Source organism: Carettochelys insculpta, chromosome 7 (genome assembly GCF_033958435.1).
Source record: "Carettochelys insculpta isolate YL-2023 chromosome 7, ASM3395843v1, whole genome shotgun sequence".
NCBI classification, from domain to species: domain Eukaryota; kingdom Metazoa; phylum Chordata; order Testudines; family Carettochelyidae; genus Carettochelys; species Carettochelys insculpta.
Window position 1 is genome coordinate 30018450 of NC_134143.1, and position 24827 is coordinate 30043276.

The 24827-nt window shown below is 42.2% G+C and overlaps 2 protein-coding genes across 7 annotated transcripts in view; both read right to left on the reverse strand.

The window, feature by feature from the left end:
• RUFY2 (RUN and FYVE domain containing 2) overlaps positions 1-19602 on the reverse strand; it is a 71941-nt gene extending 52339 nt beyond the window's left edge. For 5 of the 6 annotated variants that reach the window (XR_012646287.1, XR_012646286.1, XM_075000221.1 and 2 more), the window contains exons 1-4: positions 19505-19602; positions 7317-7490; positions 6671-6788; positions 2212-2313 (exon numbers count right to left, since the gene is read on the reverse strand). Coding sequence is in view for 4 of the 6 variants with exons in the window: in XM_075000221.1 (XP_074856322.1) it covers positions 2212-2313; positions 6671-6788; positions 7317-7490; positions 19505-19523 (413 nt within the window). In the remaining 2 variants the exon portion in view is untranslated. Of the gene's footprint in view, positions 1-2211; positions 2314-6670; positions 6789-7316; positions 7491-17021; positions 17103-19504 lie in introns of those variants that run through there. The other variant, XM_075000220.1, reaches the window with a different exon arrangement.
• A 247-nt stretch (positions 19603-19849) lies between these two features.
• DNA2 (DNA replication helicase/nuclease 2) overlaps positions 19850-24827 on the reverse strand; it is a 45419-nt gene continuing 40441 nt past the window's right edge. The window contains exons 19-21 of the mRNA XM_074999588.1: positions 24089-24271; positions 23296-23444; positions 19850-20975 (exon numbers count right to left, since the gene is read on the reverse strand). Of these exons, the coding sequence (XP_074855689.1) occupies positions 20921-20975; positions 23296-23444; positions 24089-24271 (387 nt within the window). The 3' untranslated portion in view covers positions 19850-20920. The remainder of the gene's footprint in view (positions 20976-23295; positions 23445-24088; positions 24272-24827) is intronic.

Genomic DNA, 24827 nt, shown 5'->3' on the forward strand with positions numbered 1-24827 from the left:
AACACTTCAAGATTAACCTCCCTTAAAATATACCAGATAAGAAAAATCTTTTAAAAAATTTTAAGAAAGGGTTTTTCTGGTATCCATTGAAATAAAATTCCAGTGCATGTTTTCAGAACTAAGTTTCTGGATAGGTGTCAACCAGAAAGTCTTAGTCCTCAGAATCGGGACTGTCCTTGCAAGCAAGGTTTAGTCCTGGGGCTCAAGACTGTGCTCAGGCCTCACTAGGTCCATGCCCTGGTTCAGGTCAGAGCAACAAACAAACAGCGGTGTGCATAAGTGACAGTGGGCCCAGGCCCTGGGTATGTCTCAACTGACAGATATAAAATACTGGCAGTTACAGAACTGCTCGCAGATAGCCATGCCAACAGTCACTGTGGACCCCATGGCAAAGTGGGAGAGGGTCTGGCTCTGCACCCACAGAAGGGGAGGGTTGGAGCCAAGGCAAGTCAGCCCGCAGCGCTGCTTGGATTGCAGTGCCAGCCACCCCAAACTCCCTCGCAGGCGTGCACAGCCACAGCTCCACTGCTATGGCACTTTAAAAGGGCCCAGGGGCAATTGCCCCCCTTTGCTCCCGGTCAGCAGGCCTGCTCACAGAGCCCTGCAGGGAAATTGTTGTTGTGTGTTCACACTATCAGCTGCCAGCACAGTGACCACATCTGCAGCACCTGTAGTGACATTCAGCGTGGTGCACTCTGGGCAGCTCTCCTCTTCTGACCCTGAGGCTTGTGAGAAGGCAGAGGAGGAATCCTAGGGCATCCAGGATCCTGTCCAAACGCACTGTGATGCTTCTGTCTGCATTTGGTGCCATCTTTCAATAACTTTAGTGCTGCATGCTCTGCCTCCTTGGTCTGTGGGAATGGATTCCAAACCAGTGAAGAAAAGGCTGATGGGTCTCACGAAACCATCACAAATGGCCATCAAATTATTCCTTAAACTACAAAGTGATGATGAGGAAGCCAACACTGATCTTGTCACTAACGGCAGTTATGATACAAGATGTCTTGAGGTATTCAAAGAGGCGTTGAATACAGTGAAATGCCACGTATAGGCTCTGGACAAGCACCAAGTGGTAGGATAACATCAACATGCAAGTCTGTGATGATGAGCAGTAGCTGCAGAACTTTCATACAAGGAAACCCACTTTCATGGGCCTGTGTGTTGAGCTTTCTCCCCTCCCCCAACAGTGCAGACACAGGAATGAGAGATGCCCTGTGGTGGAGAAGCAAGTGGCGATTGCAGTGTAGATGCTGGCTACTCCAGCTAGCTACTGATTGGTTACTAATCAATTTGGAGTGGGAAAGTTGACCATTGGACTTGTGTTGATGGAAGTGTACAAGGATATCAACCACGCCCTGCTCCAAAAGACGGTGACTCTGGGCAATGTGAATGAAATTGTTCATGGCTGTGTACAGATGAGCTTCCCCAACTGTGGAGGGGCGATAGATAGCATGCATATTCCAGTTCTGGCACCAAATCACCTAGCCTCATCATTATCCAGGAATGCATCTTTCAGAACGTTGGCCTACGAGGAAGCTGAAAGCAGGAACTTTCTTCCTGGACCAGGAGATCACTGCAGGGATGCCATACGCTGGGGATGGCTCAAAAACAGGACAAACAGCTGCCAAATAACTGCTGAATGTGCTTTCAGCTGTTTAAAAGCCCAGTGGCGATGTCTGTATGGAAAGCTGGAGTTGGCCGATGACAACATTCCTATGCTTATAGTTGTCTGCTGTACTCTCTGTACTATTTGTGAAGGAAAAGGTGAAAGCTTCACTCAGGGCTGAACTGTTGAGGCTCAGCATCTACAGGCTGAGTTTAAACAGCCTGAGACCAGGGGTACTAGACTTACACAGCGTGGAGCCATAAGGATCAGGGATGTCTTAATGCAGCATTCTCATGCAGAATAACCAATTCTTTTTCCACGAATATGGAGAGAAGACTTACTTTTCTAATACATACAAATTTAAGGGAAGGATAAATATTGGATAAAAATAAAAAGAGGGAGGCAGAGCCATGCAATATCTTCACATCCTGAATCTTCTACAAGCTTATAATGGAAGTGCATATACATTTCAACTGCAGTGTCACAAACAAGAAGCTGTAATGTAATTACTTTCCATGATATGTGCCAAATGTAACACTAGGCTTGATTTCCTAAATACATTTTGTTAAAAACTTTAAAGATCAAAATTCAACAAAATCACTAACCTGAGGAGATCTCTTTGAATGATTAAGCAGCGTAGATAATCAGCCATTTTTTTTTGCATTAATGCCAGTCGTAACCATGCCCGGGCACGACCCAATGGTGTTCTGAAAAAAATATATACATAGTCAGTATAAAGTTGCACATCAATTAGTCTTATTGATTTCATGAATCAGTTTGTCAAGACATAAGTTCAGAGGTTCATAAGGTATTTTAAACAATACTCAGTCAAGATACTTATGATGTATTTCTCTAAAAAAGATTCTAATATTCTTATTGGTTTGTATAACCATTAAAACATGTTGATAAGCAATCAAATACAGCCTTTACATTCCATTTTGTCCTTTTTTAAGCTAAGAAACAGAATATACTAGATTTACATTTACTCATTCTTCATATTTATATTTATATGTTAGAAGATGGTGAATTACATTTCTTATTTACTAGATATTTTAATTCAATTAAAAATGTACAAAACAAGAATTTTCTACTTTATTAATTAAATAAATCTGCCTTCATTGTTCTCAAATACACAACAAAAATGTTTATCTAAACATATTTATTTTCAAATTAACTTATTTATTAAATAAAGGAAGCATTAACTCAAGCCATGTCATAAATTTCTTGCAAGATTTCTGGTACTAGTAGACTGGATGGGAGGATGCATTTCATCCATCCAGGGTAACAGCAGGATGTTGACCTTCAAGCTGTGGACCACAGCTGCCCTAGACCAGAGATTGTGCTCTTGAGAGGCAGAGATTCCCAGTGTTCCCCACAGGGTGAACATTTCATGCAGAACAGATTCACAGATCTCCCATTTATGGTAGGGGAGTGCTATGCACCTGGTGGGTATACTGTGAATAGGGTTATATGGTTTCTGACACAAATTCCACTGCCTATGAAAAAACTCCAGATTCAGTCCCAGTGTACACACTTCAAGAAGATATATACCTTGTCTCAAGAAAAAAAAAACTGTTTTTCACCTTTGCTAGTGACCAATTTCTAGACACAAAATTTAAAACGATAATTTACAATTATAAGTACGTATAAATCAGATCCAGGGATATGTTTTACAATACTGATAAAAAATGACATGGGCTTTCATTTGAATCCTCATGATACACTTGGACTGGAATGTACAGGCCAGATTCTGGAGATCCCTGTACCCACCTTGCCAGCTGGCATTAAGAGCTGGTCATGCCATGTCTTTTTAAGTTTTCATAATTACTAGATTTCCTTGTGATGCTAGGCCCTCATATTTTTAATGGGAATGTGTTTTGAATATGAATATGCATAACACAAATATGCTTTACACAAAATGTGGCATGTGACCTCTCATTGAAAAGCTTGTAATCTGCTGAGTATATAATGCTATCTGGCTGGGTCTATAACAGAGAGTTTTGTCAACAGAAGAGGCCTTCCGTGGTACTAGGACACCGTTACACCTCACCTACCCCCAAGGCTGGGAGGTCAGCTGCCACCAGTGTGAGGAGGAAAGGTAGAGTGGTGGTGGTTGGTGATTCTCTTGTGAGGGGGACAGAGGCGCCCATCTGTCGCCCTGACACTAAAGTAGCAGTTTAAAGACCACTTTACTGCTTTTTTGATTTGATCGTATATAAACTAGCACAGCTTTCTCTCTGTTACTGCGCTATAAATAGTTTTGTTTTTCCAGTAAGCCCAAACTGTGGTTGGTCTTACAAAGGCAAATGATCATGCCATGTGGTGCTGGAATTCATCTTGAATTTTATACTCTTCCAGAGGGAAGGGCAGAGAATGGAACAAAGGATTTCCATCCTGGGGAAATTGCATTTAAGGGAAGAGCAAACGATGTTCTTCAGTTGGATTCACAAACTGCTCCCATCCACGAGAGAACACATGAAGAGACCAAGAAACAAACACCCCTAATGAGGGGACAAGCCGTTAGACCAGAGTTAGGAAAAGATCAGCTCTGGCTTGAAGAATTTTACTTGAGATAAGGACTAGGGTGAAGAATTATGTTTTGTAACAATTTCTCATAGTGCATTGAGCTTAGCTGGCATGTTTTGTTTATTTTCACTTTGTCAATTACTTGGATATGGCTGCCACCATTTGCAACCACTTAAATCATACTCAATACAATCAATCTTTTTTATTGCCAGCCCCAGTGTAAATAATTGTGACCTGGGGAATACAGTTTTGCATATCTCTTTTTCATTGACAAAGAGAGTGAGCTCTATGAGCTTCCTCTGTGCAAAACTTTTATACAGAGTAAGCTGGATTTATTTGGGGATTTGGTACTATTTGAAGCTATGCTTCTCGGTGCTGTCAAGTCCACGTAGCTGAGACCTCCCAGAGCTGTTATCAGTGTCTGTGTTACTCTGCTGAGGGGCTGTTATCCCAACCCTGTGCCTTCGCTGGGGGAAACCAGACATTCTGGCCCAGCTGGATAGGGTTGTGTGTGGCGTGGTACCACAGAGGGCAGGTATGCAGGCTCAGTGATGTGCTCACCACATTGGGTAGCAGTCTCTGTCTAGGGGATCTCTGTGACTGAACCCACCAGAACCATCTTCTCCCAACCTGTCTTCCCTCCATGGATTAAAAGCCAATCTTTACTACTTTTAACTCCCAGTCTGTTTCTCAATTTGAATTTTGGCCAAGTAATTAAGACAAAAGCTTTTCTGCACAACAGAAGCTAAAAATATTTACATTTGCAAATGTGTAAATAGCATTCACTTCACTGTAAAGTCCGAAAATAATACAGATAATTAATGACTTACACAACACTGTGATACAGTCAAAAATTTAAGATGTTTTCCTCCTGACTCCGTTTACACTTAAAAATGCACCACTCATTTTTAACTCATAAAAACCTGAGAATGACTTGGTGATGCAGCTTTTTAAAAACTATTTTCATAAACTATGGTAATTGTAGGCTTTAAAATAGGCTATCAAAATTTCAAGTTTGATTTTAAACAATAGAAAAATATATTTAATTTAAATAAAAATCTAATTTTAAGCAAAACTTGTTCTTGATTTTATCTATCTTTTAAGTAGAAATTTTTTTATGTATTTATATTTGAAAATATTTGAAGGAAAAGAATTTTGTTTGGATGTCAACATCTTCCATCAGAGTTTGCAACTCAGACATTACAATACTATGCTGCTGCCTGAGAATCAGAAAGCAAAAACTACTCTATTTTAATTGTCCAAAAACAAATCACAGTGTGCAAAATAAAACAATACAAATTGTAAAATATAATTTATTTTAAATGTTATTTTTGTATTGGTTAAGGTACTAATACCAACACAAGGATAAAAAATGGATGATTCCCCTAACAGTGTTATTTTAAAAATGTTTACAGGAGAAATTTCAGCAGATTTATTTTTATTAAGAATTTGGAAACTATTTTGCAAACATGCCCATCAAGAGAACTCTGGAGCCCAGATACATCAAGTTTGCTGGGGGGGGGGGGGGGGGCCATCCCCTCAATTTCATCTTATTTACAGAAGTTTGGGGGAGGCCCCAAACGTTAGGCCCTCAGTACAATTGTCACACCTCTCATCCCCTCATTTTTTGGTTGTGCTTTCAGATCCTCACAGTCAGGTGTTTTTGGGAAAGAAGCATATGGTCATCCAGTACCAAACTGTGCAGGGAGGTTTGCCTCTTGAGACCCATACAAACTAAATCCTGTAAAGTTTGTACAGGTCTATCTTTAGACCTAACCTCTTTTTAAGACAGTTTTATTAATATAAACATATATTCCAAATACTGAATAAAAAACAAACAGGGTGAATATGTAACTTATTTGGAAAATGTTTGAAGCTATACATTTTCTAACATATGAAGCAAACTAAATTTAATAATTAAAATGGTCTAGTGCCACTTCTGTTTGCTACAATCTGAGGATTAGAGCTGCATCCTCCAGTTGATGCCTCGGGTGCATCATGTACTCGAAATAAAGGCAGCTGTAAACAAGTCCAAATTGAGATTCCAAAAGACACCAATACACCAAAAAGAATAAGCCACTTACAAAACTGCCCCATCATCTTATTTTCCCCTCCAACAATTGGATACCAGCAACACTGGCTTTTATCAAATACTTCACGTTCCCCGAGATGTTGGAACTACAGGCAATATTTCAGTTAATGTCTGACCAGGGGAAGAATGGAAAGGAAGGCAGATTGTTGTTCAATAATTAAACTACAAGACAGTCTTTGTTATACTATTTTTGGGCAATATTTGGAAAATTAGTACAACTGAGAGATAGAGGTATTAACAACAAAATAAGAGTCTTTAAAAATAAAAAGAATTTAGTTTCGTCCATGTGAGAAAGCTGGTCCTCCGAAATTCTCTCAAAAATACAAATACTACTTCTGCTATAATATATTTTGCTCTTTAAGAGTCCAAGCCCTTCAATTGACTCTAATGGGCAAAGGATAAACCTTTATTGAAGCAAATCTTCTGCTTTTACCAACACTACTCACTTGAGGCCAGGTAAATCTCTGACGCTAGCCGCTATTTCCTCAGCTTCTGGATATAATTTCTCTATAAGTTCCAGTGGTCCCCAAATTGTTTTATTGTAACTTAGAAAAGATTTTCTTACTAAGAAAAAGAAAATATAATAATTTAGTTGACATTTTAAGTTACCTAGTAAACTCTCCAAAAGAGTGAAAAACAGCATATCCAGGTTAGAAACCATCTACATAAACTACTCGCCAGTGAATGTAAATATGTATATAACAAGTTTTAATTAACATTTAAAAATAAATCACAGGGGTTTGGGAATTTCTAAATAGAATCTTATTAGGTAGCAACTCTGTTTTTATTTTTAAAACAGATCTGGTTTAACATAAACATATCAATGTAACAGTAAGACAGAAATGAAATCAAAACACAAATAACATATATTTGAGCCTAGTAACTGATAAAGCATATATTGTCACAAAGGAATGACTTGCAAAGGAGAAAAAAGTATGTGTAAAAAGTGTTTGTTGTGGTTATCAATACTTCAGACTTTTGGATTGCTTATCATTTTAAAACTCTTCTACAAAGAGGATAATGAATCACAATTTAGAAAAAAAATCAGAATGGTTTGGAACAGGAAATAAATGAATAAAATGATTACTGCACCTTTAAGACCGTGTTTAAGGCAATGCTCCATAACAACAAAGAACTGTTGCAAAGGCGGATAGTCAGAGTCCAAAGTACGGCCAAAGCTCAAAGCTGATTCAATGAGTCCTTTGATACTCAGTTTAGCCATGTTCAGCAAATTTGCTCTTTCTACAGCTGTGGGGTCTTTTACAGCTAAAACAATGGGATGAAAGTATATTTCAATTATTAAAGCAAAAAAATCACAATATGTTTTCCTATTCAAAGAAATTTTATCTCAATATTGATTCAATCAAAGGAATAAAATGCATAAACTGCTGTAAAACCAAATTACTATAATAAAAGATGCACTCTAAAATCAACATACTTACACATCTTATCTTTATGCAAACGTAAACACAAAAAAGGTAGCTGCTATTGCCCTCCATTCTTCCGTGTGCTATGTGAAATGTCAAAATTTGAATCACACTATTGTCTCAATTCATCTAAGATGTTGTCTACACTAGAGTAAAAAGTTAATTTTAAGGCACTTAACTCGATTTTACAATGTGACTGTCTTCACTGCAAACATCTTTTGATTTCAAGAGACACTAAGGTCAACTTTCTCGCACTGCCCTCCCAGGCATAGTAACGCCAAGTGGGAATTTAAAAGGTCGAATTAATACTAGTATGGAAACAGCATTACTTTAAATTGATTTTATTGGCCTCCAAAGATATCCCAGAGGTATCCCACAATTCCCCACGTGTCCGTTCTGGCCACTTTCACCTCTGCTGCTCTCCAGGTATCCAAGAATTAGATAACAGGAAGCCCGTGAATTTGAATTCATTTTCTTTCTGACCAGCGTGGACAGTGCAGCTCAGGAGCGATCACATCTAGCCATCATGAGTTCTCAGGGTTGCAAAAGAGCCCTAGAAGCCCAAGAATGGAGCCATCAGGAGATCCAGGATCTCATTTCCATGTGGGGTGATGAATCCGTGCTGAGCAAACAGCAAGCCAGCAAAAGAAATGCAGACATTTATGGGGAGATCTCCCAGGGCATGATGGAGAAAGGGTACATCAGGTACACTCAGCAATGCCAGGTCAAAATCAAGGAGCTCAGGCAGAAGTATCAGAAAGTGAAAGAAGAAAAACAGCAATCTGGGACCTCTCCCAAAACATGCCGCTTTTACAAGCAGCTTGATGTGATTCTTAGAAGGACCCAATCATGGTCACCAAGAATTGTATGGACTCCTCAGGAGACAATGTTTGGCTTTCTGGTGAGAGTAGCAAAGGTGAGGAGGAGATGGAGACCGATGAGGAGAAAGACGCTACAAGTCAGTAGATGGCCAAGAAAGCTGATACTGCCAGCCAGGAGCACCTCCTCACCCTCGAGCAAGTCCCCTCATCAATGCCAAATGCTCAAGTCCATCAATGCTGGAGAGGGCTCTTCTGGTGAGTATATTTTTTCAACTGCTACAAGTGGTTGTGGCTAGGTTGGGGTATAGTTTACTTCTGTTGAGCATATTTTTAAACTGTTACATGCACGTTGAGGGTGAAGTGAGGTGGATCTATACCTCTAGAACAGCTTGTTAATATTTGAGGGAATGGAGTGCTTATCCTTTTTGGAGCTCTCCATAAACGTCTCAGCCAGGTCTTCTTTTATTTTCGCACGAGGTTTTTGGGGAGGCCTAATTTATTCCAGCTTCCCCAGTAGCACACCTTGCCATGCCAAGCCACCACTAAGTAATGTGGCACCATGGCAACATGTAGCATTCTGGCAACATTTCCAGCCCTCTGCCCACAGATTATGAGCAAATTTTCCTTTTACTCTCTGTTATTCTTAGGAGGCTGATGTCTCTTCTGCAGCCTAGAAGCAGCATGGGAAATTTTATTAAAGTTTGTCCTTTTAACATTATCACACTGCTTCCCGGCCATTTAAATTTCCCAGGACTGCCCTACCACAACACGTGGCTGGCGGGCTCTCTGTCTCACCCCTCCATGCAGCTGGTGGGCACTTCTGGTGGGATCCCCAGCTCCCCCATCCTCAACCATATGGCTGCAAAGGATTTTTATATTTTACAGGGCTGCCCCAACCCTGCCCTCACAGCCCCCCATGCAGCTGGGGGGCCTGACCCCTCCCCTTGACACATGGCTGCTGGGCTGTGCAGACCCTGATTCCAGACACTGGCATGTCCAGCATGGGTTTTCCCTGCTTTAAATGGTTTGTCCCTGCACAGGAAAAAGACGCTGAGTAAGTTTTTTTCTGCACTTTACATTTTACATGGCTTTGTTTCAAACCACACCCGCCCTCCACTTCCCTTAAGCATCATGATGTTACCATGTCCACAATTAAGTGGTCTGGAGAAATTATGGCTTCTGCTCTGCAGAGGCTGATTCACTGTCATCCTTAAGAAGCCAAAAGTGGTCTTTGAAAACAAAAGTTGCAGTGATTGTCAAACAGAAACCCATTCATTGTATGGGTCAATGCATTGTGTCACATTTAAAAATTGTATCTAAATTTTGACCCACAGAATTCACAATTATGTGGTCTCCTTGCCCTGATGCCTGACCTCCCCTCAGTTTTGTCCGACCTCCCCTCATTGGAGGCCCGGAGCATGGGGGAGGGGGGACAATAACAGTTTTGCAGTCTACTCCCAGGATCTCTCCAGACTGCAAAAGGCTCGCATTCTCCCACAGAGCAGCAGGATTCCCTTTTGTTTTCCCACCCCTTAACCTTCACCTCCCTAAATCAAAAAAACGCTGTTGTGAAAACCACAGTGTCGTTTATTGGAAGTGCTTTCATAAAGGTCAAACACACATCATTGTGGGGGTAGGTGTGGTATCACAATAGTCAAATGCAGCAGATTTATGTGGCAGACTGCACATTCATAAAGCTATTTTTCAAAGCCTCACTGATTTTTGTTAGTTCTGTCTGTGGACTGCTGATTGTCCTTGCATACGGCTGTGCATAAGCACTGTCCAGGGCATCTACCTCTGCATCCAGGCCGGCATGAAATTTTCCCCCTTTGATTCACAAATGTTATGGAGAATACAGCACACTGAAACCACGGGAGGGATGTTGGCTCCGCAAAGTTCCAAATGGGTCAAAAGGCACCAGAATCTAGCTTTTTAACAGCCATAGGTACACTCCACTGCCATTCTACGCTTGCTTATCCTGTAGCTGAACTGCTCCTTAATGCGGTCCGTGGTGCCTGTATATGGCTTCATGAGCCAAGGGAGCAGACTGTAAGCAGGGTTGCCCAGTATCACAATGGTATTTCCATGTTGCCAATCTTGATTTTCTGGTCTGGGACAAAAGTCCCATCCTGGAGCTTACTGTATAGACCTAAATTTCTAGAGAAGTGTACGTCGTGCACCTTTCTGGACCATCCCATATAGATGTTGGTGAAACGACCTTTGCAATTCACCAATGCCTGCACCACCATGGAGGATTATCCCTTGCAGTTTATGTAGTCTGAGGCCAGGTGGTCCACGGCCAGAATGGAGATGTGTGTTCCATCTGTCGTCCCGCTGCAGTTAGGAAACCCTATGGCAGCAAAGCTATCCACTATGTCCTGCATATTTCCTAGAGTCACAGTCTTTCGCAGCAGATGGGCATTGATTGCCTTGGCTACCTGGATCACCACAGCCCCCACTGCTGTCAGGCATTGCAAACTGCCACAGAGAAGTTGCCACTTGCTCATGAACTGTCAAAGCAGGTCTCATTTTGGTAGCACAGCACTTCAGGGAGGGGGACAACAAATCACAAAGTTCCATGAAAATGGCCTTGTGCATGTGGAAGTTCTGCAGCCCCTGATGGTCATCCCAGACCTCCAAAACGATGTGGTCACATCAGTGTGTGCTGGTTTCACATCTCCAGAACTGGCACTTCACTGCATGCAATGCATCCAGGGCAGCCAACAGCTGTGCATTCCTGGTCTCCAGTCCCTCAATGTCATCTGAAATGTCTGCACCCACCTCATCCTCCCACTGGCCTTGTCTAATAAAATACCTCATGAGACTTTGGGAAGTGGCCATAACACACTGTGCAATGGATTTAAGCTGTTCAGAATCCATGCTAGCGCCATGCAGCAGCAGCAGCCGCCAAGGGCAGTCTTTTTGAAAATAGCTTGAAAAATGGCACAAAATTCCTTGGTCTGTTTGTTTTCCAGTGGCCATGGACAGAGACATTGCACTCTGGGATGATGACATCAGACACCCACAAGCACTTGCAGCACATTTTTTCCCATAACACACTGGCACAAAAACCCAGAATGCAACAGGGCTGCAGGCACTATGGGATAGGTACCCCCAATGCACTGACACAGTCAAACCTAGCAAAGGCAATGGAGACACACTATGTCGACTTTCTGGACACGTGGACTCTAATCATCGACGTCATAAAATCTAGCAGTAAAAAGTCAATTTAAATAAATTCAACTTTATTTCACAGCCTAAGTATTGGTCAGGTCTAGAAGTGCAACCAACCTAGGCTGGCGTGGAAGACAAAATTAAAGCATCACTGACAGTGAATATGGAAAAAACAATGAAAAAAATCAGCTGGTTTACAGGGCTCAGAGACTCCTCTATGATATCAAAGCTGCTTTCACACAAGTACAAGAAATGTCTTATTATTATAGTTATGTTATTTGAATACGTTATTGTATTCAATAACGTTATTGAATGTTATTTGAATACAAGTTCTATATTCAGCATAGAAACAGATATCAGTTACCTCTTTTACATATAAACAGCTTCTGTTATGGCCCTCATTCCTTAAAGACTTAAACCTGCATTTAACTTTACACACTGTAAAGGCCCTCTGACTACATTCTGTGAACATGGTAAAGCACACGTACAAGCACCTGTATTATTGGGATCTAGTTCCTCATCCATTAACATAATACTGCAGTTCTAGTTTACAGTTCTATATAGAGAAGTTTAAAGTGGACACAAAACCAAGTTTTCATTTCTGTATTTTTTAAAAATTTTTAAAAAATTTCTACCCATAATACATAAAACTTTCCAAAACAATCTAAATTGGGGCCTAAAACTAGCTGGGTGCTTTAACAGAGCACATTATACATATCTGATAAAATGGGAAATGATTAAGGTAATGTGTTATGAGAGTTATGTAATTATTATGTGGTCATGATACTTAACCCAGTAATGCCAACTCCCATAATATCATAAATCTCATTCTATTTGCTGCTCCTGAAGTTACAATTGCTGGAATCAAAGAGTTCACATAAGAATCTCAGCTTTCCCTCTTCCCTTCCCACTCCCGAGTAAGTTTCTAACCCTAACTGTTATAAATACACTCATCCCTCGCTTCTGCTTGTAGGCAAAAACTCGTCAGAGGGACACTAAATTACCATTAAAATACATGTAAAAGTCTGATTGGTTCCTTGTGCTCCTAACTCAGTAAAGGACTGGAAGCATGTAGCATTGCTTTTGAAAGGTAAGTGAAACTTGGGTTTGGGGGGAGGGGAGGGGTTAAAGGCTGGGGGCAGTTTGGGGCCATGAGTGGGAAGGAGGGTTAAAACCTGGGGGCAGTTTGGGTCCTTGGAGCAGGTGCAGGAATTTAGGTTGGGTGTGTGGGCTGGTGGGGGGAGGGGTCAGGCTGCTGCAGTTTGGGGCTGTGGGAAGGGCAGGGGGGGTTAAGGCTACCATGAGTTGGGGCTGTGGGGCCAGCAGGGGGGTTAAGGCTGCCACAGGTTGGGGCTGCAGGGCCAGCGGGGAGTGTCAGGCTGCTGGGAGTTGAGGCTGTGGCTTCAGTGAGGGGGAGCTGGCTGCCAGCGAGCCGGGGTCAGGCTGCCATGGGTTGAAGCCACGGGGACGAAGAGGGGGGTCAGGCTGCTGCGGGGCCAGTCTGCAGGACCAGCGGGGGGGTTAAGGATGCCATGGGGTGGGGCCAGGGGGCCAGTGGCGGGGGGTTAGGCTGCCACAGGCCAGTGTGCCGGGTCGGCGGGGGGATTAACGTTTCTGCAGGTTGGGGTCATGGGGCCGGCGGGGGGTGGGGGGGTTAAGGCTGCCACAGGTTGGGGCCTCGGACGGGGGTGGTCAGGCTGCTGAGGGTCAGGGCTGCGGGTTCAGTGGGGGGGGGAGGTTCTGGCTGCCATGGGACTGGCAAGAGGGGGTCAGGCTGCCGTGGGTTGAAACCACTGGTCCGGCGGGGAGGGTCAGGCTGCTGTTGGGCTGGTCTGCGGGGCCAGCGACAGTGTTAAGGATGCTGCGGGTTATGGCCACGGGCTTAATGCCGGGTGGAGGAGGTCAAGCTGCCGCAGGCCGATCTGCGGGGCCAGCGAGAGGATTAAGGATGCTACAGATTGGGGCCATGGGCCTTCGGAAGGGTCAGGCTGCTGTGGGTTGGGGCCGCAGGGCCAGTGAAGGGTCAGACTACAGCAGGTTGGAGCCGCGGGGAGGGGGTCAGGCTTATATTAGCAGGAGGAGTTCACTTGTCTAGTGAACTAAGTATATATGTCCCTCGTTTAAGCGAGTACTCATAAGTAAAGTACTTGTTTAAGGAGGGATGAGGATAAAAGTTTGAAAAAGGCAAATAACTCTAAATCTATTCTTCAAAATTCATGATTTTAACCCAATATTGGAGTATTTTGGGGGCTGGTTCATGATTTTAAGCCCTTATTTTCAAATATATTACAAGTGCTTTTTACTCTTATATCAGTTTTGGTAGGTTCCATCTATACAGAACAAAATGACCTGTAAAGAGCAAAATTCTGTACACTCTATTTACTCAAGAATGTCAGTGAGACTCACTGTTTATATATGAAGCTATGGAAACAAGGTGGGTGATAAAAGATAACATTTTATTGGACAAGCTTCTGTCAGTGGCTTCGTCTACACTAGCCAAAAACTTTGAAAGCCATGCAAATGGCCATTTCACAGTTTACTAATGAAGGGCTGAAATACATATTCAGCACCTCATTAGCATGTGGACGGCCGCGGCACTTCAAAATTGACGCGGCTCGCCAACGCACGGCTCTTCCAGACAGGGCTCCTTTTCAAAAGGACCCCGCCTACTTTGAAGTCCTCTTATTCCCAGGAGCAGATGGGCCATTTGCATGGTCATTTTGAAGTTTTTGGCTAGCGTTGACACGGCCAGTAAGAGACAAACTTTTGAGCCACACACAGAGTTCTTTTGGTCTGGGAAAGTACTATACTCTGTTACACCTTGCTGTGATGTTCAGAATGTTGAAAGTAATAATTAGCACAACATCAAAGGACTCTACACACAGAGGCTTTTAACACCTCTGAAGGGACAGGCTGAAAAGAACTTGTTTATGGATTACAAATTTTATTCATAACTCTGCTAGAACCTAAAAATCATCGAGTAAACAGCTGGATTTACGGATTATTACTTGTACCCAGTGTTCCCTGTATGCTGAATGCTTTAGCAATGCTCCAGAAGAAATTCAGGTGCCATTCAGCTCATTAGCAGGGCACCCACAGTCAGCAGCATTTGTTTCTACTGGTGGTGCACATCTGTACATGCCTCAGTGCACAAAATGAAATGTATTCTACACAGAGAAGAAAAAAATTAGAGGAAACGCTGCTTGCATCCCATTAACTCTCTCTTTTAGTCCTATGAGGGCAGAGGTATTAACAGACCAGTCTATCATTCGTTGTCCTTTACAATACATGCTAACCTCTTCTGCTGAACATTATATTCCACCTGACATTTAGCTATGCCACTCAGAGTATGTCTCCTAAACCTGGCGAGGAGCTCTGTGTGACTCAAAATCTTGTCTCTCTCACTAACAAAAGTTGATCCAATAAGAGATATCACTACCTCACCCATCTTGTCTCTGGAATATCCTGCATCAGACATACTAGCAACTACACTGCCTATACTGACTTCAATGCATTTGTGGAAGTTAAGCAAGCAAGATTTGGCCCTAAGAGATCACATTCCATTGACAGAGTTTTTAATATAATACACTGCATATATAAATAGTATCCACTAAGGGATATATGATTAGTTACTAAAAATTATATATTATTTGTCAAAGTTGTCATGATTTAGAAACTTGGGAGCCATAGAAGACACTATGTATCTCAATCAGAAGTTTCATTCAAGGAAAAAGTGCCTCTGATAACAGCAAACTCACATCCACTTAGTTCTCACAGAACACAGGTAAGATGTTTCACTGTAAAGAGCAGAAACTTAATACAGTTTTGACTGATCAGCTCTACGAGTGCCATAACAGACAGTTTGCCAATCCTTGCTTGGGCCCTAACCCTGCAACATGATGAGCTACAATGTGGGTCCCACAGAGTTCACTGGGATTCAGGACAGACACAAAGTTCCAGGATAGCAGGTAGCGCTGCTGGAGGGGCCAGCTGGACCATTTCTGGAAACCTCTTGTGTTTTGTAAATTTACACATCCTTCCCAGGCACTTTGGAACTGAACCAAAATGGTCTATTCAACTGAACCATTTCTGGACTTTTTTTTTTTCTTTTCTTCAGTTAAGCCATTTTGTTAGATATCAAGACAGCACCTTGCACATATCCACTTTAACACAAAAATGGCCATACTGACTCAGACAAAGGTCCCTCTAGCCTAGCATCAAGACCCCCAACAGTGGCCAATGACAGATGCCACAGAAGGAATGAACAGAACAACCATGTGATGCACCTCCTGTCACCCATTCCCAGTTCTGACAAACAGCAGGTAGGGGCACCATTCCTATACATCATAGTAACAACCATTGATAGACCTACACACCATGTATTTATCTAGTTCTTTTTCAAACCCTGTTAAATTCCTGGTCTTCACAATATCCTCTCACAAGGAGTTCCACAGATTGACTGTACCTTGTGCGAAAAACATCTTTTTGTTGGTTTTAACCCTGTTACCTATTAATTTCATTTGGTGGTCCCCAGTTCTTGTGTTATAGGAAAAAGTACATAAGTTTTCCAGATTTATTTTCTCCATGCCTGTCATGATCATATAGCTCTTTATCACCTCCCACCTTTATCGCCTCTTTTCTAAGTTGAAAAGTCCTAATCTTTTTAAAAACAACAAGCAGTCCTGTGGCACCTTACAGACTAACAGATTTTGTGGGCGAAGACCAGCTTCTTCAGATGCACATAGTGGAAATTCCAGAGGCAGGTATCTCTCCTCATAGGGCAGCAGTTCCAAACCCTTAATCTTTTTGTTGCCACCTGGGATTATCAGGCTGCCTCCGTACAAAGGGTGGCGCCATACTCAAGATGGCACAAAAGAAACACTGCGAACAATTCATGGTTGTTTTCTTCTCCCAAACAAGACCCAGCATCCCCGCCACACACGCGTGTGCATTCACCAGGGCAAGGCTCTCTCGCTGGTCCGCGCCAGACAGCCGCCGCCCCGCAGCCAGGCGCATCTGGCCCAGCAGCAGCCGGCGGGGTTGGCGCCCGCTCAACCTGCCACACGCCGACCAGCATCCTTCACATGCGGCTGCGGCGCAGGAAGAACAGCTCCTTTGTCACCGCGCTGGCCGGTGCTGCTCGGACCTGTTCTCGCAGGCTGGTACTCCCCGGGAGCAGACAGCCCCCTCACACGCCCGCCTGCGACAGCGACAGCCACCCCCAGGCTCTGCCCCAGGGTGGCCAGGCCACGCACCCAGCCGCCTCAGGCTGGAAAGCGCCGCCTCAGACCGTTACCTCCCGCCCCCACCCGGAGCCGACAGCCGCCGCACCCGAACCGTCTTCGGCTTGCTGCCCCCTGCCAGCAGCCCCTCACCCATGGCCGCAGAACAGCCGCTGCGGCGCGGGCAGACGGACGGGCCTCCCGTGCACTGCTCCAGCCCTTCGCAAGCGCCTTCCCCTGCGCTCCCAGTCACAATCTGCACTGCGCCCCCGGCGGCAGGAGGACCTGCCCCTCTCTGTCCCGCCTGGAGCGGAGTCGCCCGGCTGGGGCTGCGGGGCACGCGGCAGAGCGCAGCCACGCCCCGGTCACACAGACCAGCCTCTGCTCGACAGAGATTGAACGTGAGACTGGGGCCTGGGGCGAGCCAGCCCCACGCCTGAGGAACGGGACGGAAGCACAAGGCCTGGCCTCACCCTGCTCTCACGTGTCCCCTCAAACTGCACCTACTACCACCGGCGTTTTACAGCTATGCAGCCGGGGACACTAGCCCCAGGGACGCTTCCAACACTCCTGGGCGAGAAAAAGTTCTCTGCCCCTGCTGGGCACCTGGGTTCAAGTACCATTTCTGATGTAATGGCGGTAGCTTTAGTAACTGACAGCTGGTCGTATTGTGAATTGCACAGTCCAGTAGTTTCAGTTTATAAACCCTGCAGTAAGGCTATTAGTTTCTGTAATTGTACAGCACTGAGCAGGGCCTTACTGAAAACAGGACAGTGGCTGAATGTGTTTTGGTGCTACTTGGGCATGGTGGCCCCCTTGGTCCTGGCCCACATGGGCTCCCTAATCCCTGCACCCTCTCCTGTGCCCCACTTTACCACTCACATCTTTACTATGCATCCTTAGCTCTTAACCTCTGCACACACCTGCCTTCACTCCAACTCCTGAACTTCCCTCCCCCTTGTATCTAGCCCACTGCTGCCCCTGTGCCATGCCACATACCCTGTTACAAGTACTCCCCATCCTCTTAAGCCTGGAAACCCCTCCCCCAATGGTCTCTCACCTTCTGATCTCTACCACAGCACCCTCCCCCTCCCAAACTACAACCCAAGCACCCAATATTCCTGACAGAAATCACCAAAAATAAAAACCTGTGCTTGATATTTTAAATGTTGCCTTTTTTTCCCTCCTTCAAATATACACGTCGGTTCCAGGATGGCAATGGCTGAATAGAAGTGGAAGATCAACCTACAGCTTTCCCCTCCTCTCCCACTCTTGAAGGCAAGGCCATCCTTAAGCAGATGTGCAAGGTACCACTAAAATTAGGGCAGTAAGTGCTCCCCACCAATTTAATGATACCCTAGGCAGCTGCATGCTGTGTATGTGGGACCCTAGACCCACTGGTAGAGACCAAGGCAGCAGTTGGGGTCCTGGTACCCCAGCACAGCCCCAGTTCCCATGCCTGTCTTTTCTCTGAGTGCAACCTCTCCTCCTAGAGCACCTCCTTTCCAACCACACATCAGACAACATAAATTGTAAGAAGAGCATGGACCAAAGTATTAGAAGATATAATTTATACATCTTCTAAACACTCTCCCCCCTCTAAATAGTTTTTGTTGTTTATCATAGGCAGGAGGCTGCCAAAAGCTCAAAGGGGCTCAGCACTACCCACTGTATTTTCCAAATCTGTCCACTCAGGTTGCAGATAAAGCCATATTCAGTATCTCCACAGCCAGGGGCTGGCAACCAAAATAGCAAGAGCCATTTTTTCCCCAATTCAGTTTTAAAAAAATCAATAATGCAGTAGCTGCAATGCATGCAAATATGAGACTGTCCTTACCAAATAAGGTCAAACCCTACTTTTTGTGACCCTTATTTTAAGAACAGAGCATATCCAGTGATTTGTAATGCAATACATGTGTACTGCAGGACCTACACAAGCTTTTTACATACTCTGTTTCCTCACACTTGACATATTTATACCACTCTTCCTAACTTTCACTCCTGAAACTTCTCTCTCTCTCTGGGAGACACTAGGGCTGTGTCTGCACTACATCCCTACATCAAAGGAAGGATGGTAAGTAGGATGTCAGGAGATTATTAAATGAAATGCTGCGCTGCATATGCAGCACTTTATTAAGCTAATTCTCCCCCACAGCAACTTTAAAGTGTTAAACTTTGAAGTGCCGGCTCAAAATTTTTTAGGAGTAAAGGGACTTTGAAGTTGCCCAGGCACTTCCAAGTATCGACAGGTTAGCCACGGCTACATGCGAGCTGGCACTTTGGAGTTTAACACTTTGAAGTTGCCGCGGGGGAGAACTAGCTTAAATGAAGTGCTGCATATGCAGCGCAGCATTTCATTAATAATCTCTCAACACCCTACCTATCATCCTCCCTTCAAAGCAAGGAGGTAGTGTAGACACAGCCTAGGCAAGGTTATCCAGCAGTTCAAGATTACATATTGTTTGGTATTTAGAGATGAATTCAGCTTTGGCCTTTTAGATGTTTACCGTTCATTGAAAATAATCAAGATTTATTTATTTATTACTTTGAAATTATAGCATCAGGAGCCACAAAGAAGTCCCCTGTCCCCAGCCAAGAAGGGCATTAGACAACTATTGCAGCAGAGGAGGAACCACCTGTGTCCAGAAAGAACATCAAGTGACAAATTCATGGACTCCGCTGTCTCTGAGAGTAGCAAAATCCTGGAAGCCAGAACAGAAAGCCAGGTCCCAACCTCCATGACTAGAGCTGCCTCTGGAGGATGAATAGCAGTGATTCAGCTCCCCTCAACAAATTTTTCACCAGCTGCTTAATGTTCGCTACTGAAAAAAACAGTAACGTGATAAAGTTTAGTTACAAAATATGTCATTGAGTCTTTGAGCATTTCAGTTGAAAATACAGTTATGTTTGATTCAAGCAGTGTCATAACCAGTCCAATAGTAACAAAACAAATTTTATTACATTACAAATACTACAAAATTCTTAATTTTAAAAACAGAAATGCCCATATCTAATGTTTAAAGTTATGAACAGCTTTTTGTACACAACTTTGACATTAAAGAATATAGTGAACAGCATTCATGTCTTTTAAAGATTCCAAAGTTAAAATCTACAAACTAATGTTAGAGTTATTAGCATAAACTGAACGGTTAAGCCTGAGGTAGTTTTATTTTAGCGTTCCTGTATTATGTCAGGTAGAAAGGAAATTTTTGCATAATTTAAGGAAACTACTTAGGTATGTAAAACAGCTGCATTTCTGTCCTGAACCCAAAAATACTAAATATGAAACCCTGGGTTCATTCAAGTCAGAGAGTCCTGGCCAGTATTTCAACCTTTATGTTTTTAAAAAAATGTTTAACTTGCTAAAATATTTTAAGAATTAAAGGCTAATTGGTACATCAACATCACATTTGTCAGAACTTATGCAAAAGCTAGAGGCACTGGAGCTAAGTTATCAAGCTGTATCAGTGAGAAGTCAGGAATTCAGGTACGAATGTAAACATCCAAAAAAAGTGCTGCGTTCTTACATGCAGGAGCAGACTTTAAAGAGAAAGCAACAGGCTGGGCATTTGAAATAGAAGAGGAAGCTTTCTCTTTTTTTAAACTGGAACAAAAACCTCAGTCGTAAAAGTTTTTCAAACAAGAATGACATTTTCCATTTAAGAACTACATTTTAAAATCTGCAAACCTAAATGGTCCAAAATTTACCACTCAAAGTGTCTATTACTTGTGCAGAGTAACCTGTAAACAATTTATCTTCCACAAAAATCTGTGCTTTCATATCTATACATAAATATATATGGAAAGAAAAGTAAAATATGGGAGTAGCTTTCTAGTGTCACACTGGTACTAAAATTATCTACATTATTTGTAAGAGCTTGTGCAATATGGTGAAAAGAAACCTTTATAGTTTGAAAAACCAGATTGAAATCAAACCCATTCAGACTACGATACACTCAGCACCCATAGTCTACTAAGTCATTATTGCATTCAGCGGCACGTGTAGAGAATGAACATGACGACTTTTCTCCTCAAATTCTTCATCTTTACAATCATAACAGGTTACACTGATAAACGCATTCATGTGCCCCTGATGGAAGATTGAAAATGTAATGAAAGTTCAGGAAAATAAACTTTAATTCTTGGATAATATTTTGTTCTTACAAGAGACAATTTTTCAGTTCTAGGAAACTAATTATTGTACTGTCAGTACAATTCCTTTTAAATACATGCTTCTTCCGCCACAAGTTTGAAGAAAATACAGGTTGAACTTCTCTAATCCAGAACTCTCCCCTCTGGCAACATCCATAATCCAATATGATTTTAGTTAGGCAGATCACCACTTTTCATTGGTGTGGCCAAGTGTCCTGTGGTCCCATAAAGTTTGTTTACAGCCACAAGTCCTGGCTTTCAGGGTTCTGTGCTGTTATTTAGCTGTCATTTGCCCCTAAATATCTTCTAAGCTAGTAAGCAGTGGAAGTATTGGTAATGTGCTAGAGAGTATTGACCTCCCATGGTCCAGCAGATTCTCTCATTCAGCACCAATTAGATCCTGAGGGTGCTGGATCAGAGAGGTTCAACCTGTATAAAACTGCTGTACTAACCACATTTAGCAGAATATAAAATGGGTAGGTAGAAAAAAAAAGTTGAATAAATGCCTGTTTGATGTAACATTAGTGTAAAAATGTTAATGTTTAGTCTTGTTCACTGTTTCCCAAGCAGCATGGCTGGCTCATGAAAAGGTTCTAGATGTGTATCATGTCCAGAGACAGATTATCACTGAGCCTAAGTAAACCTGCTTCTCATGTAAAGTGGAGGCCCACTGTGAGCAGAATGATGAGCAAACAGGCCCTGCACTTAACCCCACAGCAGCAGCTTCTATCACATAGGGCTGGGCCCAGCTTCTCACTCTTGAGTTTTGCAACCTCACACATGGAGTCAGCACCAGTCTCCCAGATTTGTCAGACAAAATTTCAGGGTCTATATTAGATAATCACAGCACTCTGCAAGTCACACCCTTTGGGAGCCCCTTGCTACACTGTGTAAAACAAGCCCTTAATCAAAACCGATTTACAAATCCTTTTCATTGTACACAAACTAGAACAGTGGCATGAAACCCGTGGGTTGCTGCGATGGTCTTCCTGGGGGTTGCGGCTCTTTAAAGAGCTGCTTGCAGCTCTGAACACTGCCACTGCTGACTCCTCTTGCAGCTCCAAAGGCTGCTGCCACTTAAATTGCATTTTGGTTTTTTGTTTAAATGGCAGCAGCCCCTGCAGCCAGTGAGCTGCAGCAGGGGTCTCCGGATGAGTCACTCCACTGGGCAGGGGGCTGCCCACGCTGCACAAGGGGGAAGGAAGAGGCAGGGGAAGCAGCAGCCATGAAGCAGAACTATGCTCATGCTCTGAAGCATGTTAAATCTGGAAGTGGGGGTGGGTTTGGGGCTGATAGGGCTTAACTCAGAGGTCGCCATACAAGTGCAAATATGGGTATTGTGGCTGAAAAAAAAGGTTGCGTATCACTGAACTAGAAGATAAAGATTTTGGACTCACTTATTAAATGAGCCCAAAGCATGCTCCTTTGTAATGTTAATATATATATATTTATTTCTTTGGTAAAATTTTTCCATTGTAGTACAGGTAGACTATATAGCACAGGCCACTATCTGTGCATCTTAAAGAGTCAGACTTTTACCCCAAATCTTGCTAAAGCTCTGTGACCAATACAGTTCTTGACACTAGACACACAAGACCCCATATTCAAGGAAATAGCATTTGAATAGTCTCCTTTGGCTTTTGGTATTAGTCAACGAGGAACATAATACAGATTAACAATATTTGTAATTCATTATGCTGTTACAACTCTGCAAGATTAAAAAAACAAAAACAAAAACCCAACTATCTACAAAGTGTTCCCTATTGTTCCTAAGATCCTGCGTATTCAACTGCTGTGTTATTTCATACTACTGCAAGATACTGGTTAAGCAGACTTGCTGCAAACATGGAATTCTGTAGCACTGAGGTGGAATCCACTGTACAAAATATTTTACTGAAATAGTTTAATATTTTAATGTTCAAAGAGGACTTTCACTGTAATGTTCATTACTAAATGGAAAACTTGACAAAAATGCAAATTACAAATATAAATATTAAGGCTGTCTATTCCAAGAACAACATGCATTTACTGTAAATAAGCATCAAATTGAAAATGGGCCGCAGAGCTTAAGTCCAACAGCCCTTTTTTCTCCCCTTTACAGGACTCTGTAGCATAGACCTTTCTCATCATATAATTCCAATCTGATTCTACAAGTCTGCCAATTTCAACAAATGTTTGGTTTATCAAATTTTCAAATACTAAAACTACAGCAAACATATTTATGCAACACCAAGAGGAAGAATATAGGATATACAGAAGTACACAGGAAAAGGATATCATGGCTTCAGAGTTTAAATGGCAGAGTAACTTCTCTAAAGGAGGATATCGGGACAGTGATGGCACACAACCAAGCATGATTAACTTGTGCTTGGCTCTTGTAATAGCAACATTAAGACGTCTCCAGTCCATCAGAAGTGTGCCAAGCTGTTGAAATAAATACGTTATTTCTCTGACCTTCAAATCTATTTTTTAAAAGATTAAAACATTTATAAGTACAACCCATCTTCAATTTTTTAAATCTCACACAGCGAGACTGAGTATATTTATTAAAAGGAACATGTGAAATTTCATTCCAAATTATAAGTTAAAAATTTAACCAACATATTATGACAGTATTTTAACTCTAATATAACAGTTAATCACTTATATTTTCCAGACAAAAACATAACAAAAAGCTAGAGAAGAAAACATTAAAGTGGTGAGAAGAACTACTTGCAAAAGGGAAACCCACTAGTATATTTTTAAGAGTGTAAACCAAGAAAATTTGAATTTAAAATATTTAATTTTAAATAACCTAATGATACTATCGAAGTGTTGAACAAATTGTTGACATTAAACAAATTAAGGACATTTTTGTGAAAATGCTATTTTAATCAGTCTGTATTACTTTGTATATACTAACTATATATTAATTTTCCCACTGCAAGGGCAATTGTTATAGATGCAATTATGACTAAAATATATTCCTGTATGTAAAAAGCATTCCTGTCTTATTTTAAGGATTTCAGTTACAACAGCCTATTTTGTGAAATGTCTTTTCAGTACTGAATCAAATTCGATCCACTTACATTTCCATCACTATTATTCCTAACAAAAGATACCATTATGATACTTTTGTCTCTTCCTTGGTATTTATCCACAGTATTTACTTCTACTGTACTGATACAAGAGCTTGTCATCAAGTCAGTGATAATCTTCAACTGATGTCTGTATGGAGATATGATACCAATATCTGAAGCTTTACATCCAGCCTGAACAGAAAGAAAAAGGTAAAAGAGTTTTTGAAAACCAGGTAGTGTATGTAGTTGATTACTCATATTCTGTAGCTCTTCAAGCTCCTGTTTAAGAGGGCTTTTGATTTTAGGACATACGTCAAACTATTACGCGAATTCTAAATACAGTCATTATTTAATATATAACTGATTATGCTTTGGAATGTTGAACATAGCTCTCAGAGTATGTCAGATCAATCCCACTCCAAGTTCGCTTTAGAGCAGGGGAATGCAAAATTGGGGGTGGGCTTTCTAGAGGGATGTGAAATTTCTTAAAGGGGGCCTAGCACAATCAGCTGTTGGGTCTGAGACTCATCCATCTAATTAAAAAAGCTGAAATGTTATTGTTTTTATGTATGTATAGTCACATTTATATACCGATTGTTTTTTTTACATTCTACATACTTATTTTCTTACCTATGCCAAAAAGATTTTTTTGTTTTGTTTTGTTTTTCTCTCCATATGGGCATAACCAAAATTTCCAACAGGTTGGATTACATTAGACAGGTTGGGAGGGCCCTGCTAATTGCAGAGA